The 23,704-nt window shown below is 41.6% G+C and overlaps 1 protein-coding gene across 1 annotated transcript in view; it reads right to left on the reverse strand.

Annotated features, from left to right (window-relative positions):
* Nucleotides 1–1,252: 1,252 nt before the first annotated feature.
* LOC134607955 (cytochrome c oxidase subunit 4 isoform 1, mitochondrial-like) overlaps nt 1,253–23,704 on the reverse strand; it is an 83,608-nt gene continuing 61,156 nt past the window's right edge. The window contains exon 5 of the mRNA XM_063450556.1: nt 1,253–1,498. Within this exon, the coding sequence (XP_063306626.1) occupies nt 1,362–1,498 (137 nt within the window). The 3' untranslated portion in view covers nt 1,253–1,361. The remainder of the gene's footprint in view (nt 1,499–23,704) is intronic.

Here is a 23,704-nt window from a genome sequence, read left to right on the forward strand (position 1 = left end):
CAACTAGGCAGATCAGGGGCAGAGCCAGCACAAGTCCAACATAGCCCTGACCAATCAGCATCTCCTCATAAAGATAAATTGAATCAATGCATCTCTTTGAGGAAAGTTCATTGTCTGCATGCAGAGGGTGGAGACACTGAATGGCAGTGCTGCACACTAGGCCGAACTGCCCCAGAAAGCACCTCTAGCAGCCATCTAAGGAGTGGCCAGTGGAGTTATTTTCTCTGAAAAGACAGTGTTTACTGCAAAAGGCCTGAATTGAATGATTCTACTTACCAGAACAAATACAATAAGCTGTAGTTGTTCTGGTGACTATAGTGTCCCTTTAAGTTTGGAATCTTAAAAGGGATGTATGTGAACAAAACTTGTGTGGACTGGCTGACAATAAAATTAGTTTAGGTAATGCAGACGTTGGTCTCTCTAACACTGTGGCATATCCCCTTTCTTCTACACTCACTACATACACCTTTTCTCTGTCTCAGACTATATACCAGGAACTTCTGCCTGCTAATAAGAAGGTAAGGAGACAAGTGGACCAGCGAGTGCTAGGGGACAGTCCTTAGAAAGCATGGAGTGAGAGCACCATTAGACGTATTTATGTCAAACTCAGGGTGCTGCCTGCTTAGTATGCCCTTAGTTGGACAGCCTGCAAGATTGGTGGGCAGCCTGACATGCATTCATGCCAGGCTGGCCTTCCAATTCTTTGGACAGACATGCCCCCTTTTTGGGCATGGTCTCCCCTTTTGGCAGGTCTGGTCACGTGATTTGCACCAGGGGCCCAACCCTTTTACCCCACCCATTGACTTCCTGCTTCACTGGACACTGCTGTTAGGGGTTATGGATTTACTTAACAGATGAAAGCATAAATTCGAGAGAGATTAGCATAGAGTATGTGTTTTCTTATAGCTGCATCCTATGAGTTTCCCTCCAACACCATCTCCATTAGATACATGACGCTTGGGAGGTATGACTGTTTTAGTGTTTTTGGTCGATAAGATTCTGTAATTAGGCCTATCATAATTGTCAGCACCAGGCCCAATGTGCTCTTAATCCGGCCCTGGATTTTAGCCAACAATTGCTAAACTGTCGGATCTGTGGGCTACCTACACTGTGCAGAGATCATGGGTATGGTAACAAAAGTAAATGTTTAATGTGTTTTATCCTTTATGAGTACAGTATTAAAAATACAAAACAATATTAGTATCGCTAATGTTAGGTCCGCACTACACAGTAATCAACGGCATGAATAGTATTCTTTTTTTTTTTAATAAGTATGCACATGATACATTCAAATAATATGCTGTTATGATTAAATCCATTTTCTTTATTGATTAGGTTTTGTCTCAGTGGTAGGTTACAGGTTACTTCTTCCACTGATTATTCTCATAGTCCCAATTGGATGAGAAGCCAGTAACAGGATTAATTCTCATGTCAATCATTCTTTTGGACTGAACCTCTATCCATTCCTTAGAGAGGGTATGGGGAACAGGTCCATACACTGAAAGAAGACAAAATACATTATTAGATAAATTAAAGATACAGTTTGATTTAGCAGTTGTTACTGGTCATTCTAGTATCAGTAAAAACAATACAGATCCCAGCACCCATAAGCAGTTCTTGACTTGGACCCAGCCCTAGTATACGATGATTGAGTTGACATTGGCATGAGACTAATCTTATCTGTAAGACACAGCTCACAAAATACAGTATTTATATCTAAATTACACTGTGGGTTATGTAGGATTGTCAGCAAATGTACAAGATTACAGCTAGGCCTTCTGTCACTATATAGATTGTCTGAATAATCCCCGTTGGAGGAGAACAATAACGACAAAAGATGGGTATTCTGTTTTAATACCATGCTATATAAACCGATTAAAATTGTATTTCCACCAATGAAATAAAGGGTTATAATATTTTGTATGCACTCGCCTAATACATTGAGTAGCTCTGATCTTTTTAAAGGAACATTCAATATTAATCAATCTCAAATATTGAACAAAACTGAATAAATATTTATATTATATGACGTATTATCATATAAGGGAATCTATAATCAGCATTTTATATTAACATTTATATAAGCATTTTGTATTGTCTACTACTGAAGGCCAGACTCAGTATCACCATTTCTTTTAATATGTGGTGCCTTATAAGACCCTAAACCAAAATGTACCATGAAGAATTGTGACATCTGCCTCTTTATTTCTTATGAATGCAGCTTTATTTATCAAGAAATGTGCGCTCCTTTATACAGAATGAGATATAACATATAATGTATGCTACCCAACAAAAGTAAAATATATAAATAAATGCAGATTTCAATACCTGGAAATTAAAAAATATGTGTATTCAGTGGCTGTCTGTGTTTAGATTTGAGTTAAAAATTGCTGGAATAATTATTTAAAAACAACTTAAATCATAAATTCAAATTAAATACATCATTTATATCAATGGACAAATAGCAAATCCCCAGGTGTTGTAATACTACATCTAACATTACTTAGGTTGGAATACGAGTCAGACCACCTATCGGTTTTGAAAAAGATATAGAGAAAGAGTGATGAGTTTATTCACATTTTATATGAGTAAAAACACAGATAAAGATGAAGGGACATAATAAAATCAAACCCAATTATTTTGAACATAGTTGTTCAACTGGCATTCCTGTATATATTCAGGGATGTATTTACCACAAGGCAAACAAGGCATTTGCCTAGGGCGGCACTTTCAGGGGGGGCGCCAAAAATGCCACCCAAAGCTCCCAGACAAATGCCTTGTTTGCCTCGTGTTCTGGGGCTGTCCACCTTACTGTGAGTGAGTGAGTGGGTGTAGCTGTCAGTATGTGTCTGTGAGTGTGAATGGGTGTGCCAGTGAGTGTGTGTCAGTGTGTGTATGTCATTTTATGTGTATCTGAGAGTGTGTGCCCGTCAGTGAGTGGGTGTGTCAGTCAGTGAAAGTGTGTGTTGGTTAAACAGTGTGTGCCAATGACTCAGTGAGTGTATATCAGTGCATGTATCAATGAGGGCATGTGTATGTCAGTCAAAAAAATGCCCTTGACACAAATTGGGGGGAGGGGCAAATTTAGATTTTGGTGGTGCCCGAATTTAGTTGTGCCTAGGGCAGCACAAATCCAAAATACACCACTGTATATATTCTAAAACAACAAAGTGTTCTCATTGCTAAGAACAAGTCTGAAAATTCTGAGGTTGAGGTTTAAACAATACATTTGTTTACATGGGACACAAATTGGCAAGTGACAAATGGCAGATTTAATCCTTCATAATCTGCTGGATGCATAGCTCAGATTTTTGAAAAAATATTACAATCTAACTAAAATGTGCCCTTGAATTGATTTATATGTAAGTAAAACGTGAATTGCAAGGACATGTGATTTCTTTCTACAATTTGTTGTTTTTTGAGAAATGAAAGGAAGAAAAAAAAAAAGATATTGCCAAATCACTGCATAATTGCCTCTAAATGTAATTCTGACACATTCAACACAATCTTAAAGTGAGCAAACTCTTAAAAAACTAATTTTACAAGAAAAGAGGACAGCAAATAGGATGGTACTTCTAAAGCACAGTTTTGTCTTTCTGCATCACACACAGTCCCCTAAACATAATGAAATATAATGAGCAATGCCTGAAGCTCTGTTTTTTTTATAATCAAAGCAAAAATATATTTTATTCATTTTCTTAGATCTCATCCAATGTAGACTATAGCTTGGACTCTTCCTACAATTACTGTGCTCAAATGATTTAATTCACATGTTAATTTATAATCCATAATATCTATGATTTCTTAACTACAAGTAAAGAAAGAGAAGTATGCAAATTGAAGTAATTAATAATTAATAACTCATTATTCATTTGTATATGAGGCAATATTACATTCCACAAGTCTCTTCTGTAGGGTAATACAATACTCTGGCAAATCTGAGCAATTAGGACAAATCTCTAGATTTCCCATGTAAGATGAAATCGGTATCACACTTTTAATTGAATAGTATTTTTCCAATAAAATCAATGGTTATGTTATTTAGTCAAAAGAGATAAACGTACCTATCTAACAGAATCTAGTTAATCAACAGCTATACTATGAGCATGCGTTGCCGTAATCAGCCGCCGAGTATGGTGTGCAGTGCACAACTAACCATTGAGTTTATTGCCCAGTGCACAACCAACCATTGAGTTTATTGCCCAGTGCACAACCAATCATCGAGTTCATTGCTCACTGCACAAACAACCATCGAGTTTATTGCTCAGTGCACAAAAACCATCAAGTTCATTGCTCAGTGCACAAACAACTATCGGGTTCATTGCTCAGTGCACAGCCAGTCATTGAGTTAATTGCTCAGTGCACAGCCAGCCATTGAGTTCATTGCTCAGTTCACAGCCAGTCATTGAGTTCATTTCAGAGTGCACAACCATTAAGTTCATTGCTCAGTGCTCAAAAGAACCATTGAAATCATTGCTCAGTGCACAGCCAGCCATCGAGTGTGATGTGCACAAGCAACCATCGAGTTCATTACTCAGTGCACAAGCAACCATCAAGTTCACTGCTCAGTGCACAATCAACCATTGAGTTCATTGCTCAGTGCACAATCAACCATCAAGTTCATTGCTCAGTGCACAATCAACCATCAAGTTCATTGCTCAGTGCACAATCAACCATTGAGTTCATTGCTTAGTGCACAATCAACCATCGAGTTCATTGCTCAGTGCACAGCCAGCCATTGAGTTCATTGCTCAGTGCACAGCCAACCATAAAGTTCATCGCTCAGTGCACAATCAACCATCGAGTTCATTGCTCAGTGCACAATCAACCATCGAGTTCATTGCTCAGTGCACAATCAACCATCGAGTTCATTGCTCAGTGCACAATCAACCATTGAGTTCATTGCTCAGTGCACAATCAACCATCGAGTTCATTGCTCAGTGCACAATCAACCATCGAGTTCATTGCTCAGTGCACAATCAACCATCAAGTTCATTGCTCAGTGCACAATCAACCATCGAGTTCATTGCTCAGTGCACAGCCAGGGCCGGACTGGCCCACCGGGATACCGGGAAATTTCCCGGTGGGCCGCGGCACCTGGGGGCTGCGCTGGGAATGTATGTGCCACCGGGTGGCCGGTCCGGTGGCACACACTCTGAGGGGGCCGGCCGGCAGCCGCATACCATTCCACACTGGAGCCGCCGGACCGGGTGGCAGCCTTGCCGGTCCGGCGGCACTCCTGTCACTAATGCTGGGGGCTGAAGTAGGAGGGAGGAGCATGTCTCTCTACCATGCTCCCTCGAGGTTCCCAAAATTCCCAGCACAGGAACCGCGAGGGAGCATGGTACAGATAGGCTGCAGCATGGAACGTGGCTGCCCCCCCTGACTCCTCTCAGGTGCAGGGCCGGCGCTTTCATTAGGCCACCAGCTCCCTGGGGGCGCCGCAGAGGAGAGCCTGCTGCTGAACAAGCCGGCAGGAAGATAAAAAGATTTCCCTGACCGGGCGAGGTGTCGGCCGCCCCCTCACTTTCCCTTAATAGAGCAAGACCTGGCAGCACTAGAAGTCTCCCTACCAGGTCTTGCTGTCTGTGTGCTGGGAGGAGTGCTCGGTCCTGAATAAGAGGAGGGGATAGGGAGTAACAACATGTCCCCTCCTCCTTCTACTCACATGCTGTGGGCACCCTCCCAGCACTTGGTAAACACTGCACGGAGGAGCTGTCTGCAGGAGGAAAGATGACTGCAGAGGCATGCTGCTCGGGGGCTGGAGGAGAGAGTGACCACACACCAGAAAGAGGTAAGTTAGAGCAGAAATAACGGGGGATTGAGGAGAAAGAGGTTAATAAATAGTAAATTGAGGTAGAGGTACCAGCTAGGGGGTGATAAGAGAAGGAAGTGGAGTGATAGTGACAAAGTAAGAGATGACATACTCACAGGAAAGAGAGAGCCCTGGACTGTGGCTCTGCCTAAAGCTGAACATTTCATTTAGGCAGAGCCACAGTCCAGGGCTCTCTCTTTCCTGATTCTAATCCCCATTATTGCCCCTAATTCCCCCCCCCCCCCCCCCCACAAATTTGTAAACCCACTACAGCCCCCAGCCCCCATTACAGGTCCTAACAACACTCTTGCCCCTAAGCAACCACTACAGCACCTAACCACGATTACAGCTCAAAACACCCCACCCCACTATTGCCTCTGATCAACCAATACTGCCCCTGACACTTACACTACAGGTCTTGACCCACCCCTACTGCTCCTTATATCCATTACAGCCCCTAACCCCCATGGACTGCCTGAGATCCCAATCAACAGCAAACCCCCAATACAATTAGAGCTAACCCTGATTCTCCCTTCCCATCTTATGCTAAATGGAAATTCCTCTACTTTTTACATGTTTTTCCTACACCTCACACATTGCCACACATATCACTCACAGTGGCCCAAACTTTTCACTCATGGCTACTCACACAGCTACACGTAAAGATACCACTCACATCTACCCACATGCAGCCACGCACATCACGCACAACTATAAACAGAGCCAGCCTTATACATCACGCACAGAAAGCCACAACATACACCTAACACATAGCTACTACACTTACAGCCACCCTACACAAGACGCACACCCACACCACACATCCACTCAACATTTTAATAAATATTCACATTACATAATATTAAAAGAATAACATAGGGGAATAATTTCGGGTACACATCCTACTGAAATACAGTGCACATCCCTATGTGCAGCATGTAGTGGCTTTACTGTAATCTGGGCAAATAAGCTGAGATGGGTGAGTCATATGGTTGTTACGTCACAACATAGAGGGGGGGGGGGGCAAATTGTTTTTTTGCCTAGGTCGGAAAAATCCTTCCACCAGCCCTGCTCAGGTGGGTGGGGGGGAGAAAGGTAGAGGGTTCAGGGAAGAAAGAGACAGAGGGGGGAGAATAGAGAGACAGAGGGGGGAGAATAGAGAGACAGAGGGGGGAGAATAGAGAAACAAAGGGGGGAGAATAGAGAGACAGAGGGGGGAGAATAGAGAGACAGCGGGGGAGAATAGAGAGACAGAGGGGGGAGAATAGAGAGACAAAGGGGGGAGAATAGAGAGACAAAGGGGGGAGAATAGAGAGACAGAGGGGGAGGGAGAGTGCCATAGGGAAAGGAGGGAGAAAGAGACAGAGGGGGAGAATAGAGAGACAGAGGGGGAGGGAGAGTGCTATAGGGAAAGGAGGGAGAAAGAGACATAGGGGGAGAATAGAGAGACAGAGGGGGAGGGAGAGTGCCACAGGGAAAGGAGGGAGAAAGAGACAGAGTGGGGAGAATAGAGAGAAAGAGGCAGAGGGGGGAGAATAGAGAGACAGAGTGGGAGGGAGAAAGAGGCAGAGGGGGGAGAATAGAGAGACAGAGGGGGAGGGAGAAAGAGACAGAGGGGGGAGAATAGAGAGACAGAGGGGGAGGGAGAGTGCCATAGGGAAAGGAGGGAGAAAGAGACAGAGGGGGGGAATAGAGAGACAGAGGGGGGAGAATAGAGAAACAAAGGGGGGAGAATAGAGAGACAGAGGGGGGAGAATAGAGAGACAGAGGGGGGAGAATAGAGAGACAGCGGGGGAGAATAGAGAGACAGAGGGGGGAGAATAGAGAGACAAAGGGGGGAGAATAGAGAGACAGAGGGGGAGGGAGAGTGCCATAGGGAAAGGAGGGAGAAAGAGACAGAGGGGGAGAATAGAGAGACAGAGGGGGAGGGAGAGTGCTATAGGGAAAGGAGGGAGAAAGAGACATAGGGGGAGAATAGAGAGACAGAGGGGGGGAGAGTGCCACAGGGAAAGGAGGGAGAAAGAGACAGAGTGGGGAGAATAGAGAGAAAGAGGCAGAGGGGGGAGAATAGAGAGACAGAGTGGGAGGGAGAAAGAGGCAGAGGGGGGAGAATAGAGAGACAGAGGGGGAGGGAGAAAGAGACAGAGGGGGGAGAATAGAGAGACAGAGGGGGAGGGAGAGTGCCATAGGGAAAGGAGGGAGAAAGAGACAGAGGGGGGGAATAGAGAGAGGGGGGGGGAGAGTGCCATAGGGAAAGGAGGGAGAAAGAGACAGAGGGGGGGAATAGAGAGAGGGGGGGAGAGTGCCATAGGGAAAGGAGGGAGAAAGAGACAGAGGGGGAAGAATAGAGAGACAGAGGGGGAGGGAGAGTGCTATAGGGAAAGGAGGGAGAAAGAGACAGAGGGGGGAGAATAGAGAGACAGAGGGGGAGGGAGAGTGCCACAGGGAAAGGAGGGAGAAAGAGACAGAGGGGGGAGAATAGAGAGACAGAGGGGAGGGAGAGTGCCACAGGGAAAGGAGGGAGAAAGAGACAGAGGGGGGAGCACACTATGCTGGCGCGATGCATTATGGGGCTGGTAAATATTTTTTTCCAGGGCTGCTTTTAATTCCCAGTCCGGCCCTGTGCACAGCCAGCGAGTGTGCACAGCCAGCCTTCATGTATGGTGCTCAGTGCACAACCAGCCATCATGTATGGTGCTCAGTTCACAAACAGTCATAGAGTGCAGTGCACAGTGCAAGCCTGTTATAAAGTATGGTGATGAACACACCGCCAGACATTGACTGTGGTGTGTAGCCCACAACTAACTTTCAAGTACAAGTGGACAAGTGAAGTCCAAATTTTCCCCTTCGTCACTCTGGCCATAAAAGGAGTTATTTTATGCATGTTTCCTAAACATTTCCAATGCAATAAGTAAAGTATGCAAGTGAAAACATATACATTAACGTCTACTTTTCTGGTAATAAAGTAAGCTGGCCTTTTCTATTTTTGATGAGATTTTCTGTGTTTAAGTATTTATTAATATAGTTCTACTGTTGTCCTAGTTCTACTCTGCGTTATTCTTCATTGCCTCTTTAAGAAAGGCTGGGATATTTCTCACTGAGACAACAAACCAGATGGTGTTTTCGGCTGCACTAATGGAGTGGATCAGCCTTTTTTTCCTAGTGCTTAACTAGTTGGCATTACACAGCATTAATGATTAAGGTGTTTATCTGCATTCATCTCTGGGTTTATTCAGGAAAAACAACAGCTTGATCTAGGAAAATTGTGATATTGAGGCAACCTTTTATCAACTAAATAACCTCTCTGTTCATAACAAGGGATTTCTTCTTGGTTTTCCAGTCACCGTGTTATCAGCACACATTGCATGGATAAAACTTAGTTCAAATAAAATCATTCACTTCAGTCTGATCTGGAATAATATGGGAAGCACACATTCCATTATTATGAATAATTGTGTACCTAAATATTTCAAATTGGAGGAATAATGGTATTGAAACAATATTGTTGTATACAAATTAACAATATGTGTCTATCTGAGATAGACAGACAGTTAGATGATCTCTCATACAACATAATCATAAAACAATTTTAGAATATATATCCATTTTTAAGAATTATATGTGTGGTAATATAAAAATGGTACTGCCCTGGTTCCCCTTTTTAAATGTCTATGATAAGCCAGTAAAAGTATGTGAACTAGCAGTAATAAGACGGAGACAGTAGAAGATGAAGCGATGGACCACTAAGAACATTCTTTGCCTAGCACTCTGTAGAACAGCTTTAAAGTTGCCTCACAAAAGGAGGTGTAGTTTACAAATATACAGGACATCATTGCTACAAAGCAGGAGACACCAGTGCTATGCCACCTGCCCATGCCTAGACATTAGTGATATTTTTTATATGTGTTTATTGGAACTGAGATTCAAATGTTCTTAACATAATTTTATTGCAAAAGCTGTGAATGTAAAGTGCTCATGCAGTTTTCTGCAGATGCTAATGGCAATTCTGTGCATAAATTACATATGTTATCAGCTAGCACTCTCCTCCCACAATCCTTCCCATATTGCCCTCCCTCTTGCAGCATTGGTCATTTTAAAATCATTAAACAAATAACATCCTCCCCTTGACAGCCTGGGGCGCAAGCGTGTGCTTCAAACCAGCTATTGGTCCAATCACAGGCTTCCCCATGAGAAGATGCTGAGTTGCTCCAGTGACGTCGGGAGGGGGAGCTGAAGAGTTTTGCCCAATGCTGGATTCCAGGTTAGGAAAAAACTTTTTATTTCAGGTTTTACTACAAATTGAGTAGGCAGAAGTGTGTGTGTGGGGGGGGGACACCCTTTAATTAATCATTTTTTCTCACGTTTTAAATTTCTACAATTTGCCACAATTCACTGTTCAGCGAATAGAGGCCTCAGAGTAGAAATCCTAGGCTGTTAGTGAGACAGACATCAATTAGGGGATAGCAATGAACAGGAAGGATGAAAAAAGAATGGGGATAATTTTAAATAAATTCTCATTTTTGGCAGTTGTAGAGGAAATTCGTTGAAGAAAAAAAGTTGCTGGCAGGCATTAAGTCTTTCATCAGTGACAAGGGTGTTTTCTTGTGCAACACAGTCTCTAACACCAGAATATATTTTTGTTAAATCTCTGCTGTCAGTTTAACTGACAAAAAGCGGCTTGCTTTAACAAGGCAACAAAATTCACAGAAAGAGCAGCCTTAAAGCTGTAACCCTGGGATACTCTAGGACAAGCAAGGCATGTTTTACGGAACACCTCAGCTGACCTCCGCTCAGTAAATTCCTAATGTTTAATTCACCGCACTTTGTTATGCTACTGACCCAAACAACAATAAATTATACTAATGGCAATGTCTCCTGTAAATGTAATTTTTAGATGGTTACGGAATATAACTCCAATCTTTATGTTCTCCCTTCCTCTGCGGGAAGATGACAAGGCTCAACTTGTTTGGAATCTCCAACATATTCTGTATTTCTGTGTTTTTTTTCTGGATATTTCTGGAAGGCCATACTATATTTTCTCTAAGGATGAAGCAGCTGGATTTTAATGCTCTCCCGTATGCTGGATGGGTTTTGAAATCAGGACAAATATAAAGATGACCTGTACAACAGCAGAAGCATCCTGAACACCTGTATGCCTATTCCATTTTAATAGAGCTGGATAAATCTGGAATCTATTATAACTGAACAATGCCTACTCTGTAACCAGAGGTTTCCATTGCAAATAAGCCCGGGATGCAATGTTATGCTGGTATAACAGTTAGTCTAGACTTAACTTTTTTGCTTTTTAAACATATTGTTAAACTGCATGCATTAAACAATTCTTTTATTTTTACTCATAATGTTTTAAAGCCGCAAATAATAAAATGTTCAATATTGTAATGCATTGTCATGTTATTTAAAGGGACACTATAGGCACCCAGACCACTTAAGCTTATTGAAGTGGCCTGGGTGCAGCGAGCCTGCCCCACTTAGTTCTGCAATGCAAATCATTCCAGTTTTTGAGTCAAACACAGCCCTGGCCAATCAGCATCTCCTCATAGAGATGAATTGAATCAATGCAGCTCTACAAGGAAAGTTTAGTGTCTGCATGCAGAGGGTCGAGACACTGAATGGCAGTACTGCACAGTGTGCAGCACTGCCCCAGGAACCACCTCTAGCAGCCATCTGAGGAGTGACCAGTGGAGTAATCACTAGGCTGTAATGTAAACACTGCATTTTCTAAGTGTTTACTGCAAAAAAACTGAAGGGAATGTGTTATGTATTGAGGTTTATGCAGTCCACCTTCCAGTAGATGGCAGCATAGTGAAGTTATGCACTTGTTCTATTGTGTTTAGTCTCTTTGGTGTTATGTCATTATGTGTGTGTACTGAAGTAAAGAGAAGTTCTATTTTACTACAATGTCTGAGAGCCATTTGTGAATATATAACATGCTAATACACTAAACTGGCGACGAGGATGGGATTCCAATAAATGGACACTGCAGAATATATATAAAGGAAATGAAATCAGCCTGAGTGAGGAAGTAAAACTTTTTTTGGAATTCTTTTATCTACAAATATTTCCAGCATGGCTTCTCTGGGACACATGGAGGAATTTGATCTGGCTAATCCAGCCTCATGGGACTCATATGCTGACAGGTTAGTGTTTTTCCTGGAAGCTAATAAGGTGGTGGATGCTATTCATAAGAGAGCTGTGTTACTGAGTGTTATTGGGTCCAAAACATTTGATACTGTCCGCTCACTGATATCTCCTGCTAAACCACAAGACTACTCATTTGAAGAAATACTGGCACTGTTAAAACATCATTTAGCACCCACCCCATCTGAAACAGTGAGGCGTTTCCATTTCAATAGAAGAAATCAGAAACCAGGTGAAAGCATTGCAGCATACATTGCAGAACTGCGCAGGCTGTCTGAAAATTGCAATTTTGGTACCAGCTTAGAATCCTTGTTAAGGGACAGGCTTGTGTGTGGGGTGCAAGATGAAGCACTGCAGAGGAGACTGCTTGCAAGACAGAATTAAACTTTTATTATTGCACAAGAGGAAGCGCTCGCAAATGAGGCTGCATATGTCCATTCAAAAGAGATACAATCCTCCAGCAAAGATAACTCACCTGAAGTAAATCTAGTGAAGAAGACTGATGTTAAATCAAAACACTGTTCACCACATACTGATGTCACAGCTCCATTTAAAGGAACTTGTTATAGTTGTGGTGGAAAACACAGGCGTAATACATGTCGTTTTCGAAATGCAGTTTGCCACACATGTAAACGTACAGGTCACATACAGACAGTTTGCCAAAGTCAAGCCAGTGGAATTCAGACCAAATATAAGAAAGTGAATAAAATACAAACCACAGCGCACTCTTTTAATACTCCACAAACCGTTTCAGATAGTGAAATGACTGCAGGTGTTTACTCAAATGACTATGTGAATAAAGTGGAAAATTCACCATCAGGACTGAAGATTTACACTGAAATTGTGCTTCAAGATGTTCCGTGCAAAATGGAAGTAGATTCTGGGTGCGCATATTCTTTGATTTCAGAAGAGACATTTACATTGTTATGGCCTCATAATTCTCCTTCAATAGTACCTTGTGATATTCATCTCGTGGACTACAACAAACAGGCTGTGGATGTTAAAGGGGTTTGTTTTATACCAGTAAAATATGGTAAATTCAGAGGACATTTACGTTTAATAATTACTAAGGGACAAAGAGCAAGTTTGCTAGGTAGAGAGTGGTTTGAACCCTTAGGAATTTCATTAACTGGAGTTAATAATGTATCCACAGATATTCTACAGAATGTGATTGATAAATTTAGTGCAGTTTTTGAAGAAGGTCTTGGCATGTTTAAAGGCCCTCCTGTTTATTTTGTATTAGATTCAAAAGTACCCCCAATTCGTATGAAGCCTCGCAAAATTGCATTAGCTCTCAGACCAAAAATAGATGCTGAGATTACACGTCTTGTGGAACAAGGCATACTTGAACCCATAACACACCCAAAGTGGTGTACACCCATAGTTCCGGTCATGAAACCAAATGGGGATGTCAGAATCTGTGCTGACTACAAATGTACAATAAATAAAGCGTTGCAAGAGCATCCCTATCAAATTCCAGCTGTTAATCAAATTCTTACTACTTTGGCAAAAGGAAAAGTATTTGCCAAGTTGGATATGGCTCAAGCCTACCAGCAGTTACCTGTGGATGATGAGGCTGCTGATGCACAAACGATAATAACACACAAAGGAGCTTTCCGAGCAAGACGTTTGCAGTTTGGAGTTTCCATTGCTCCTGGCATATTCCAGAATTTAATGGAGGACCTCTTATCTGGACTTCCAGGTGTAGTGCCTTATTTTGATGACGTTCTTATTGGAGCAGATTCTATACAGTCATTGGCTGCACAGTTACAACTTGTTTTACAACGTTTTCTTGATGCTGGTCTAAAACTTAAAAAAGAAAAGTGTGTTTTTGGTGTAAGCAGCGTGGATTTCCTTGGTTACCGAGTTGACGCACAGGGCATTCATCCAACTGATTCTAAGGTTGAAGCTATCCATAGAGCTCCGGTTCCAACAAACAAACAAGAACTGCAAGCTTTCCTAGGGTTGCTTAATTTTTACCATTCTTTTCTGCCTGATAAAGCCACTGTTGCTGAACCTCTGCATCGTCTACTAGATAAAGATGCTCCATGGAAGTGGACTGACGTTCATACTACCGCTTTCAGCGCTGCTAAAAAACTGTTGTCTTCTGACAGTTTGCTTGTACACTATGATTTGGAAAAACCGCTCAACCTCACCTGCGATGCTTCTCCGTATGGCATAGGGGCTGTATTGAGCCACACTTTGAGAAATGGGGTTGAGGCTCCTATTGCATTTTATTCACGGACTTTATCTACTACAGAGAGGAATTACGCCCAAATTGACAAGGAGGCTTTAGCTATTGTGTCCGGTGTAAAAAAGTTTCATGACTATTTGTATGGGCGGAGGTTTACTATTATAACAGATCATAAACCTTTACTGGGTCTGTTCACCAGCAATACTCCCACTCCTCAAATAATTTCACCACGCATGCTCAGGTGGTCCCTTTTGCTGAATGCCTATGATTGTGAGTTCAAGTATCGTCCTGGCAAGGATATCACACATGCTGATGGATTAAGCCGATTACCTTTGCCTTCTCCTGACTTCTTTGTTCCTCCTATGTCTGAGGTCCTCATGTTGGAATCCATTCCAAACCCTCCGTTACATGCAAGTGACATTGCTTGTATGTCTGCCAAGGATCCTTTGCTGTCCCGTGTGCTCAACTGGGTTTGGAGGGGGTGGCCAAAATCAAAAGTGGAAGACAAGTTCAAACCATTTGTAGTGCGCCAACATGAACTATCTGCCTATAAAGGGTGCCTATTATGGGGAAACAGAGTGGTAATTCCAAATGCAGGACAAGCTCGAGTATTGCATGCTCTTCATGAAGGACATCCTGGAATAGTTCGCATGAAAGCTTTAGCCAGAAGTTATGTTTGGTGGCCTAAAATGGATGAAGTTATTGAAAAGTGGGTGAAGAACTGTGTACCATGCCAATCTACTCGTCATGCTCCACCTAAAGCCTCAGTACATCCTTGGGAAGTGACTAGGTCACCTTGGTCCCGTTTACATATAGATTTTGCTGGCCCTTTTCACGGACAGATGTTTTTTTTAGTTGTTGACTCCTTTTCAAAATGGTTAGAAGTTGTTCCAGTTACATCTGCTACCTCAGTCACAGTCATAAAGATTCTAAGGAGGTTGTTTGCTACACATGGGTTGCCAGATACAATTGTGTCTGATAATGGAACACAATTTACCTCATCAGAATTCAAAATGTTCATGGCAAGTAATCTTATTCGACATGTTACTATTGCACCATTTCACCCATCATCAAATGGTCAAGCTGAGCGTATGGTTCAGACTACCAAAGACTCATTAAAGAGAATTATTGAAGGAGATTGGAATCGTAGACTTGCAAATTTCCTTCTGCAACAACATGTGACACCTTGTTCAAGCACCGGTAGTAGTCCAGCAGAGCTCCTTATGAACCGGCGTCTTAAAACTTGTTTGGATCGTTTACATCCTGATTTGACAACTGAGTTACAAGAGAAGCAAGAATTGCAATTCAATAAGAACTATAATGCTTCTACTGTCAGAGTATTTGCACCTGACAGTGATGTCTATGTCAGGAACTATGTTTCTGGGCCTAAATGGATACCTGCAAAAGTACTTATGGCCACAGGACCTTTGTCATACAAAGTACAAATTCCTGATGGTAGAATATTACGAAGGCATGTCGATCAGATTCGGGAACGGAGTGATGAGATTGTGCCTGCTGCCGGTCCCAGTCATACTGGGTTTTCTGTGATACCAAATGATGTGGAACCACTGGATGATACAGGTCTCAGTTCTCCAGGAGTTGTTATTGAAGAACCAGTTCTGTGCGGTCCATCTGACAGAGCACAGGAAGAAGGGATGGGCACAACTGAAGGTCCAGGTGAAGCAGTTCCAAACACGGTTTTGGGGCGCCCAAGACGAAATATTAAACCTCCCAGTTATCTCAAAGACTTTGAGGTCTAGGGGGGAGGAGTGTTATGTATTGAGGTTTATGCAGTCCACCTTCCAGTAGATGGCAGCATAGTGAAGTTATGCACTTGTTCTATTGTGTTTAGTCTCTTTGGTGTTATGTCATTATGTGTGTGTACTGAAGTAAAGAGAAGTTCTATTTTACTACAATGTCTGAGAGCCATTTGTGAATATATAACATGCTAATACACTAAAGAATGATACAATAAGCTGTAGTTGTTCTGGTGACTATAGTGTCCCTTTAAATTTGACAAATTACCACAAGAGATTGCACTTAAAGCTGATCTATCATTGTCTGGGGTTTTTGCATAAGTCTCCCAATGGTGACATCACCACTGGGGTCCCAAGGCCGCAAGGGGCCGGCAAAGGTGAATGTTACTTACCTGAGACTGTCGCTCGCTGGAGCCGCCATCCTCTTCCTGTTGGTCCTCTTTAGCTCCTGGTGATTTAGATGCCAAGAGCCGACTCTCAGAGCTGTACTCTCGTGCATGTACCACAGTACAGCATTAAGGTCTGTGGAGGATCCCACACGACTAGGGCCGTCTTTAATATTGATTGGACCCTGGGCAAGCATTTGCTTGTTCCCCCTGGGCATGCAATCACTCCCTCCACCCCAACCTAGAGGCGAAACTAATGTAGAGAGTGCCTTGGTGCAAAAAAAATATTCAGGCCTGCCCTGTAGCACAAGAGTAAAGAAAAGAGAGATCCCCATCTGTCATACAACTCCTGCGATGCTATGCCAGCTGGGGATCTACCATCCTTGCAGGGTTGTATTTTTGAGCAGTGTTTGTGCAATTGAATGTCAGCATGTTATTGTATAGAGTGTATGTGTGCATGTAGGGGTGTATTTGTATGTACTGTTACCATTGGAATGCAGTGGTGTACTTGTGTGTAGTGTTTGCTTTTGAATGCAGGGGGGTGTTTGGATGTAGTGTTGTGTTTTAAATGCATATGTACATTTGTGTGTAGTATTGGTGTTTCAGCAAACTGGTGTGCTTGTATGTAATGTTTGTGTTTGCAGGGGTCTGTTTGCATGTTGTGTGATTTCTATAACACATATACATATACACATTAACACGCAGATACACACATAAGCACACTGACACATGCTCACACCTTGACACATACTGACACATACATACACACACACACACTCAGATACACACCCTTTGACAAACAGATACAAGCACTTTGATACACACACACACTGAGACATCCACACACAGAGATACACACACACACACACACACACACACACACACTGACCCAGGTATGTACACACACACTCAGATACACACATACATAAAGGTATAAATGCAGGGGTGTATATGTGTACAGTGCTAGAGATGGAATATAGGAGTGTATTTGTGTTGGCATTAAAATGCTGGGATGTATGCATTACCACACACTCAGATGCACACTTACACACACCGACACATACATACACACACACACACACACAAACACACACACACACACTGACACACAAGTACACATACACAGGTATACATACACACAGAAACACTGACACACAGACAAACACAGACAGAGACACACATAGCCAGATACACACACACACACACACACACATATATGTGTACATTTACATATTTTAATCTCTGCCTTCTAGCAGCTCTTGGACAGCAACTCCCAGCAACCTTGGCCAATATAATGTCTCAACTCTGTTATTACATACCCTGGTCCAGAATTTGGCAAAAGTGACATTTGAAAATGGTGTACAGCCTTCGATAACACTTGATGCAATAATATGTTAAAATAAATACTTTTTACATTTATATTTAATAGAACTGCCAGGTTCTTCTTGGATTTTTAACATGTACTTATTCCCTGTGTGTTACATTACAAACACCAACACTTGAATAAAAGTGATATCATAAATTAGCATAACAAAAAAAACGAAAAATATTTAGCCACCCTCCTGTCTCCTTACCTTTTGGGTACAGAAAGGTGGCTTCCCTGGGATCCAGTGGGAGCTTGCTGGCCCAGGCTGATGGGAGTCTGCCATCAGCTTTCTCAGTCCCTCTCCCCCACAATGCTTGCGTCCTCCATGTTGTGTGTGCCCCCTCCCCAGCGGAGGAGGAAGTGATCTGTTCTTACTGGGAGGATCTGACCTTACTTCCTCCCAGCATGCCACGGAGAAAAAAAGGGTTAACAGGACAGTGTGTGAGCGGGCTAGCTGTGAGTATGTATTCAGCCACCCCCGTATTACAGGGGCCAGGTCCAGAGCAGTATTAAAGGGCTGTGGCCCCTGATTACCTCAGGTTCTGCAGGGGGCCCATAGGGCAGCTGTCTTAGGGCCCCCAGGAGTAACTGGGCCCGGGGCAGCTGCCCCTTTTGTCCCTCCTTAAAGACGGCCCTGCACACGACTGCTTAATTTCTCTACAGTTGTCACTGGTTATGTCTGGGGCAAATTACTAGCTTGACGATGGTAGCACAAACTTTGTAAGGCAGAGGAAAATACTGAGACAAAGTAGTCCCTACTTTGTCTCAGTATATCTTTTAAATATGTGGAAATTTCGGGGAAATTCCGACACAGTCAAAGATTGTATCTTTATGAAATACTCATATTGGGTGGGGTGACAGTGCAGCTTTAAGTCAACACTCGTCACCTTAATCTGGTATCTTCTTGACTTTTGTTGTTTATGGTATCCTTCTAGTTCCTAAGGTACAACCACCTCTACTCCAACAGGACACTAAAATATACAGGTGGTCCTCACTTTACAACCTACCTGTTTTACAAGAGCTCACACTGGGATTCCCGACATTAGAAAGCTGGTCCATGTGCAGGGAATTTTCCCCGAACATAGATTTCAGCGATTCTCTGCGCTAGTGAGCTAATAATCTATGTTCGAGGAAATTTACGCGAACATAGATTCACGGTATTCCCTATGCTAGTGAACTGGTGTACGTTTTGGGGGGATTCCCCCAACTGTAGACCTGCTCTCTTGCACATGCTTGGTAGCGCATCCTCACTTACCGACCAATTAGTTCTACAACTGGGTCATAAGAACGGAAACATTTTTGAAAATTTTTTTTTACTCTTAATACATTTTACACATCCGGTGCAAATAATGAAAAGAATCAAAATAGATTCATATATCAGTCCTGATTGTTAAATGGCTTGTAGGATCTAAATACATTTTTATAGTTAATGCTCACCCTAAACCAACCCCTACACTATTGCTATACCAACCATACCCCTTACCCAAAGCTTACACTAACTATCACCGTATGCCTATCCTAACCTTACTTTTAACCATACACTATCCCTAATCCCAAAACAGCATTAATCTATAACCAGCAGTGACTCTTACCTTACCTTAACACTTACCCTACACTTACCCTAACCCTACAGCTAAGCATAAACCTACACTACTCTTAATCCCAAATCGACCCTTAACCATAACCTTAACCCCACTAACCCTACCCCTAATGTGTAACCCTTGTCTAAAATCAATTCTAAACTAGAAAATGGGCTTCCTATTTAACACAGTAGATAGTGGTCTATGACCACCATCTACTGGCTGTAGTGTAATTATGAATGGAGCCCTGTTTTTCAGCTGATTACACTGTGATCGATGCTGGTCAGCTGACAGATGCAAGCAGTTGAAAGGTCTGAGGCCACTAAAATTGGACCCGGCAGACATAGGTACCCGGGACTCCCTGGTGTGAGAAGGAAATTAACCAACAGGTTTGGTTGTCGGGAGTCATGTAACAATTTCTGTTTGCATTATATGGATGTGTTAAATAACAAACCAAATACCTGGTTTGTCGAAAACTGTTATCTATATAGTGTTGTAGAATCACACTTTCTGCTTATAGATCAAACAGGTCATGTTTTTGAAAGACAAACCTCTAAGGGTTAAGTTCTTGTTCTGAATCCTAGCAGGGCAACCTTTTTATTAATGCAGTTCACAAAACACTGCACCCCTCCGGGGAAAGCGAATTACATAATATATTTAAGATGGCCAAAAGCCTGCAGCAGAGTGTTCACATGGCAACACCTGCTGTTTACTCTTACACCACTGATTAGACAGCGTGCTAACATGAACATAATATGGAAAGCACAGAGCTAAATGCACATTGTAGTAACCAATCTTTCTCCTGAAATAAATGGTTACTATTATTTATTATTAAGAACCAGCAAAATCAGAGTAACCCATCACTGATTCTCCAGTTCTACCTAGGAGTCTATTCACTAAATAGTGAGATGACTACTGGCACCCAAAATCATAAAAAAGGCCATACTGAAAAAAACTTCAAATTGGCATGTTGTTATTTTAGTCTAACTTTTACAACAATGGCGTCAATCATAATCCTGCTTTCGCTTTCATTTATTAATGGTTTCAGAGTTTTAGTCGACATTTCGTATTTGTTTCCAACCAGTGGCGTACACACAACCCATGGGGCCCTCGTTGCGAAACTGATCCATGGGGCCCCCCCTCCCTCCCTCTAGCCCCCTCTTTCCCCTGACAAACACAAACACACACACACACATACCCTGTTCTGTATCTTTTTCTCTTTTTCACTGCTCATCATCCCTGTGTAACGTGGGTGAGTGGACCGCGGGGAGAGGATATTCTGTATCATCTACCCTGTCTGACAGGAAGCTGTTCGTTGCACCCAGCGAGCACTTCCTGTCCAAGGCTTAAAAAGTTAAGTGGTATATGGAATCCAGGCTTAGTAGATTTAGGGTTATCGAGTTTTGGGTTAGAGTTACAGTTGAGGGGTTTAGTAAAATTACAGCTAGGGAGTTTAGGGTTACAAGAATTATTATGAGAGGATTTATGGTTAGGATTGTGGGGTGGAGAAACGGGATTACTTGGTTTTGAGTTAGGAGAATTAGGGTATACAAGTGATGCTAAAAATATAGCAATTATATGTAAAACAGCTGAGATCTATTTTAGTGAAGGTACATTGTATTAGGGAGATGGACATAGAATTCTATAAACTGATGATCCTTGACTACAGTGGGAGAAGTATGTCCAGTTCCTTATTTATCCTTTGAAGTTAAAATACTACAGCAGTGTTTTTATTCCAGCATTCATGCACTGTATAGACCAATATTTATCAATCAATGCCTATTGGAAATGGATTAATCATGGAAGGTAAGGATACACAAGAACTGTGATAAGAAGCATTATACTAAACCATGTCATGTTAATCCCCCTTTACTCCACAACTGCGTGATAAATATGCACGTGCATGATCCCTCTATTATTTTGAACGGCCAGGCACTAAAGTGTTAATCCTTGCACCATCCTACATTCTTTGTATATGTCAGTAACAATATCTGGGAACATTTTCTGAATTTTTGGAGTTTTGTAATATTGTTTAAACATATGGGTTTCATTAGTTTCAACAATGGGTGAATGAATGAGAAATTAAGCCTTAACTCTTTCTCCTGTAATTGTATGTCTTTGTGTTTTGTTCCATTTAGAAAATAGTAAAAAAAAAAAATTGTATGTATTACTAAAGAAAGATTATTCCTGTATTATAAATATTTGATGCTGTGTTGAATTGTAGCCTTCCACATTCTAGAATGGGTTAAAACTCAAAGTCTCCTATTGAGACATAATCTATGTCTTAATGAGAGGGCACTCTGCCATAGCACATACCAAAAACAAGCCAACATTTTCATGGCATGAGTGCCAAGGTATTTGCTTTGTTGAACAAAATAATTGCGCTCTTGGATTGCTTTTTGCTTTCCTCCATTTCACCTGACCTACCAGCATCGTTCTCTTAGTACGGCAATCTGTTTAGTAAACCTTTTTTTATCTTTGTCATTGTTTGTGCGGTGACCGAAAAGTAGGCTTTTGGCATTAAATAGCGTGCAGGTATTCCCATAATGCCAATACTTATATATGTCAACAAGTCAACTCATCTGAGCCTGCATGAGAAAAGCAACCAAACTGCTTTATTTGGCACTGAACAAGCAGAACTCTGACAGATACAACACAGCTTGGCATGGTAGCATGAAACAATATTTAAATAATATGGAACTTAATTCTGACACACTGAGCTGATGCCATGCTACTACAGAAGGCTAACTTTTAGACATAAATGGGTAAAATACAATTATCATTTTTAATTTGATTGCATGGAACATAGTAATATCAATGAAAAAAGGCCCACAACAAAAATGAATCAACTCTTCTCAAATGCAGTGTTTGTAGCAGGTAACAAAGGGCGTAATTTGGTTTGTGGAATGTTGATAGAACACTGTACACCGTTTCTCGACCCTCTACAGCCAGGTAAGTGCGTTTTTAGCTTTTTTTCTATTGCATGGTTTTTTCTTTGATATTATTTTGACACTTTACATTTTTCTATATGTTGTACATATACATCATTTCGTGTGAATATATAATACATGTGATATTTGTTTGGTATTTAGGAGTTCAGCTCTGTATGATTTTTTTTATGCATTTGTACATTACTATCAGTTTTGTTTTTGATTATTAGGCTTGTGCACAAATCCTGTTCGGCAAATCGCAAACTAATCAATTTGCTCATCCAGCTCTTAACTGGCATTTGATTTGTTCACCACAGCTGAGTGGATTTTCTGCACAAGTCTATTGATTTTTTGTATTTGAATGTACAAAACATTTGTACATTTCAGTTTTAAATTAATGGTTGGTATTCACCAGAAGAGGTATTGTTCCACTTGGACTGTAAATGGTATAATTCACAGTGTATAGTCATCATTCAGTCAGTGATAAAGACTGATCACTTAGGACATAACAACATCTTTTGAAGGTGTCATTGTACATATTTTCGTACCATTAAGTGACAAAACTGCACATTGTGAATACAGCCATTAATATACTATGGGTACAATCGCAATTATAAACAGCAGAAATGTTTTTAATGTGAAGTAACTATGGTATGGAAAGGTGGAATAGTGACATTCGGTGGTCAGCCATTTTGAATGACCAAAATATCTGGAGGGATTTGAAATGAGGTAAGATATAAGAGCATGCCTCACAATTGTCTTGATTGCAGATTCTTGTCTTGCTATCTTGAGAAATCACTATGACATTGATTGACATTGACTTGTGCAAGTACGTTTGGCAACATAGCTAAAAACAACAACACACCATAACATTGCAGGATAGAGATAGAAAGTGGGCTCTTGGGATAAGGAGCTAAGGGGGCAAAAGGCGGGGAGAAGAATATTGGAATATGGGGGAAATTAAGAGGCAGATACACCATGCATTGTAATCACATAATTAAATCCAGAGTGGGAAAGCCAGCTACCGTATTTCATGTAAATGGTAGTTCATACTTCAAGTGAAATCCAATAGTGCTTGTCCAGGACACACATGGTCATGAAGTTAGATTATAGACTAATTTATAGATAATACAGAGGAGTCCAAAGAAGTGATGTCTGGCCGGGTTCTGCCCCAATCCTTTGATAATATTCTATGGTGAATAAGACTAATTTATTTTGAAACCAATTAAGTTAAAAGGAAGAGTCCCTGTATTATGGAAAGGTGTATTGTATTCCACTATTCATAAATAACCCTGAAAATCAGAGAAAGATATACCGTAGAGATACAGAGATAGAGAAAGGATAGATATGAAGACTCGGATCAAATAGGTAAAGTCTGTGGGAGGGAAAGGGGACTATAGAAAAAAAATGGGAAGAGAGTTTAAACATGCTTGGAGGTGGAGGAAATGGAACTAGAAGGAGATGTGTTGCATTTGGGGAGAAGGGTTAAGATGAGAGGGACGTTGCACAAAACAGAT

The sequence above is a fragment of the Pelobates fuscus genome, chromosome 4, assembly GCF_036172605.1.
Source record: "Pelobates fuscus isolate aPelFus1 chromosome 4, aPelFus1.pri, whole genome shotgun sequence".
NCBI classification, from domain to species: domain Eukaryota; kingdom Metazoa; phylum Chordata; class Amphibia; order Anura; family Pelobatidae; genus Pelobates; species Pelobates fuscus.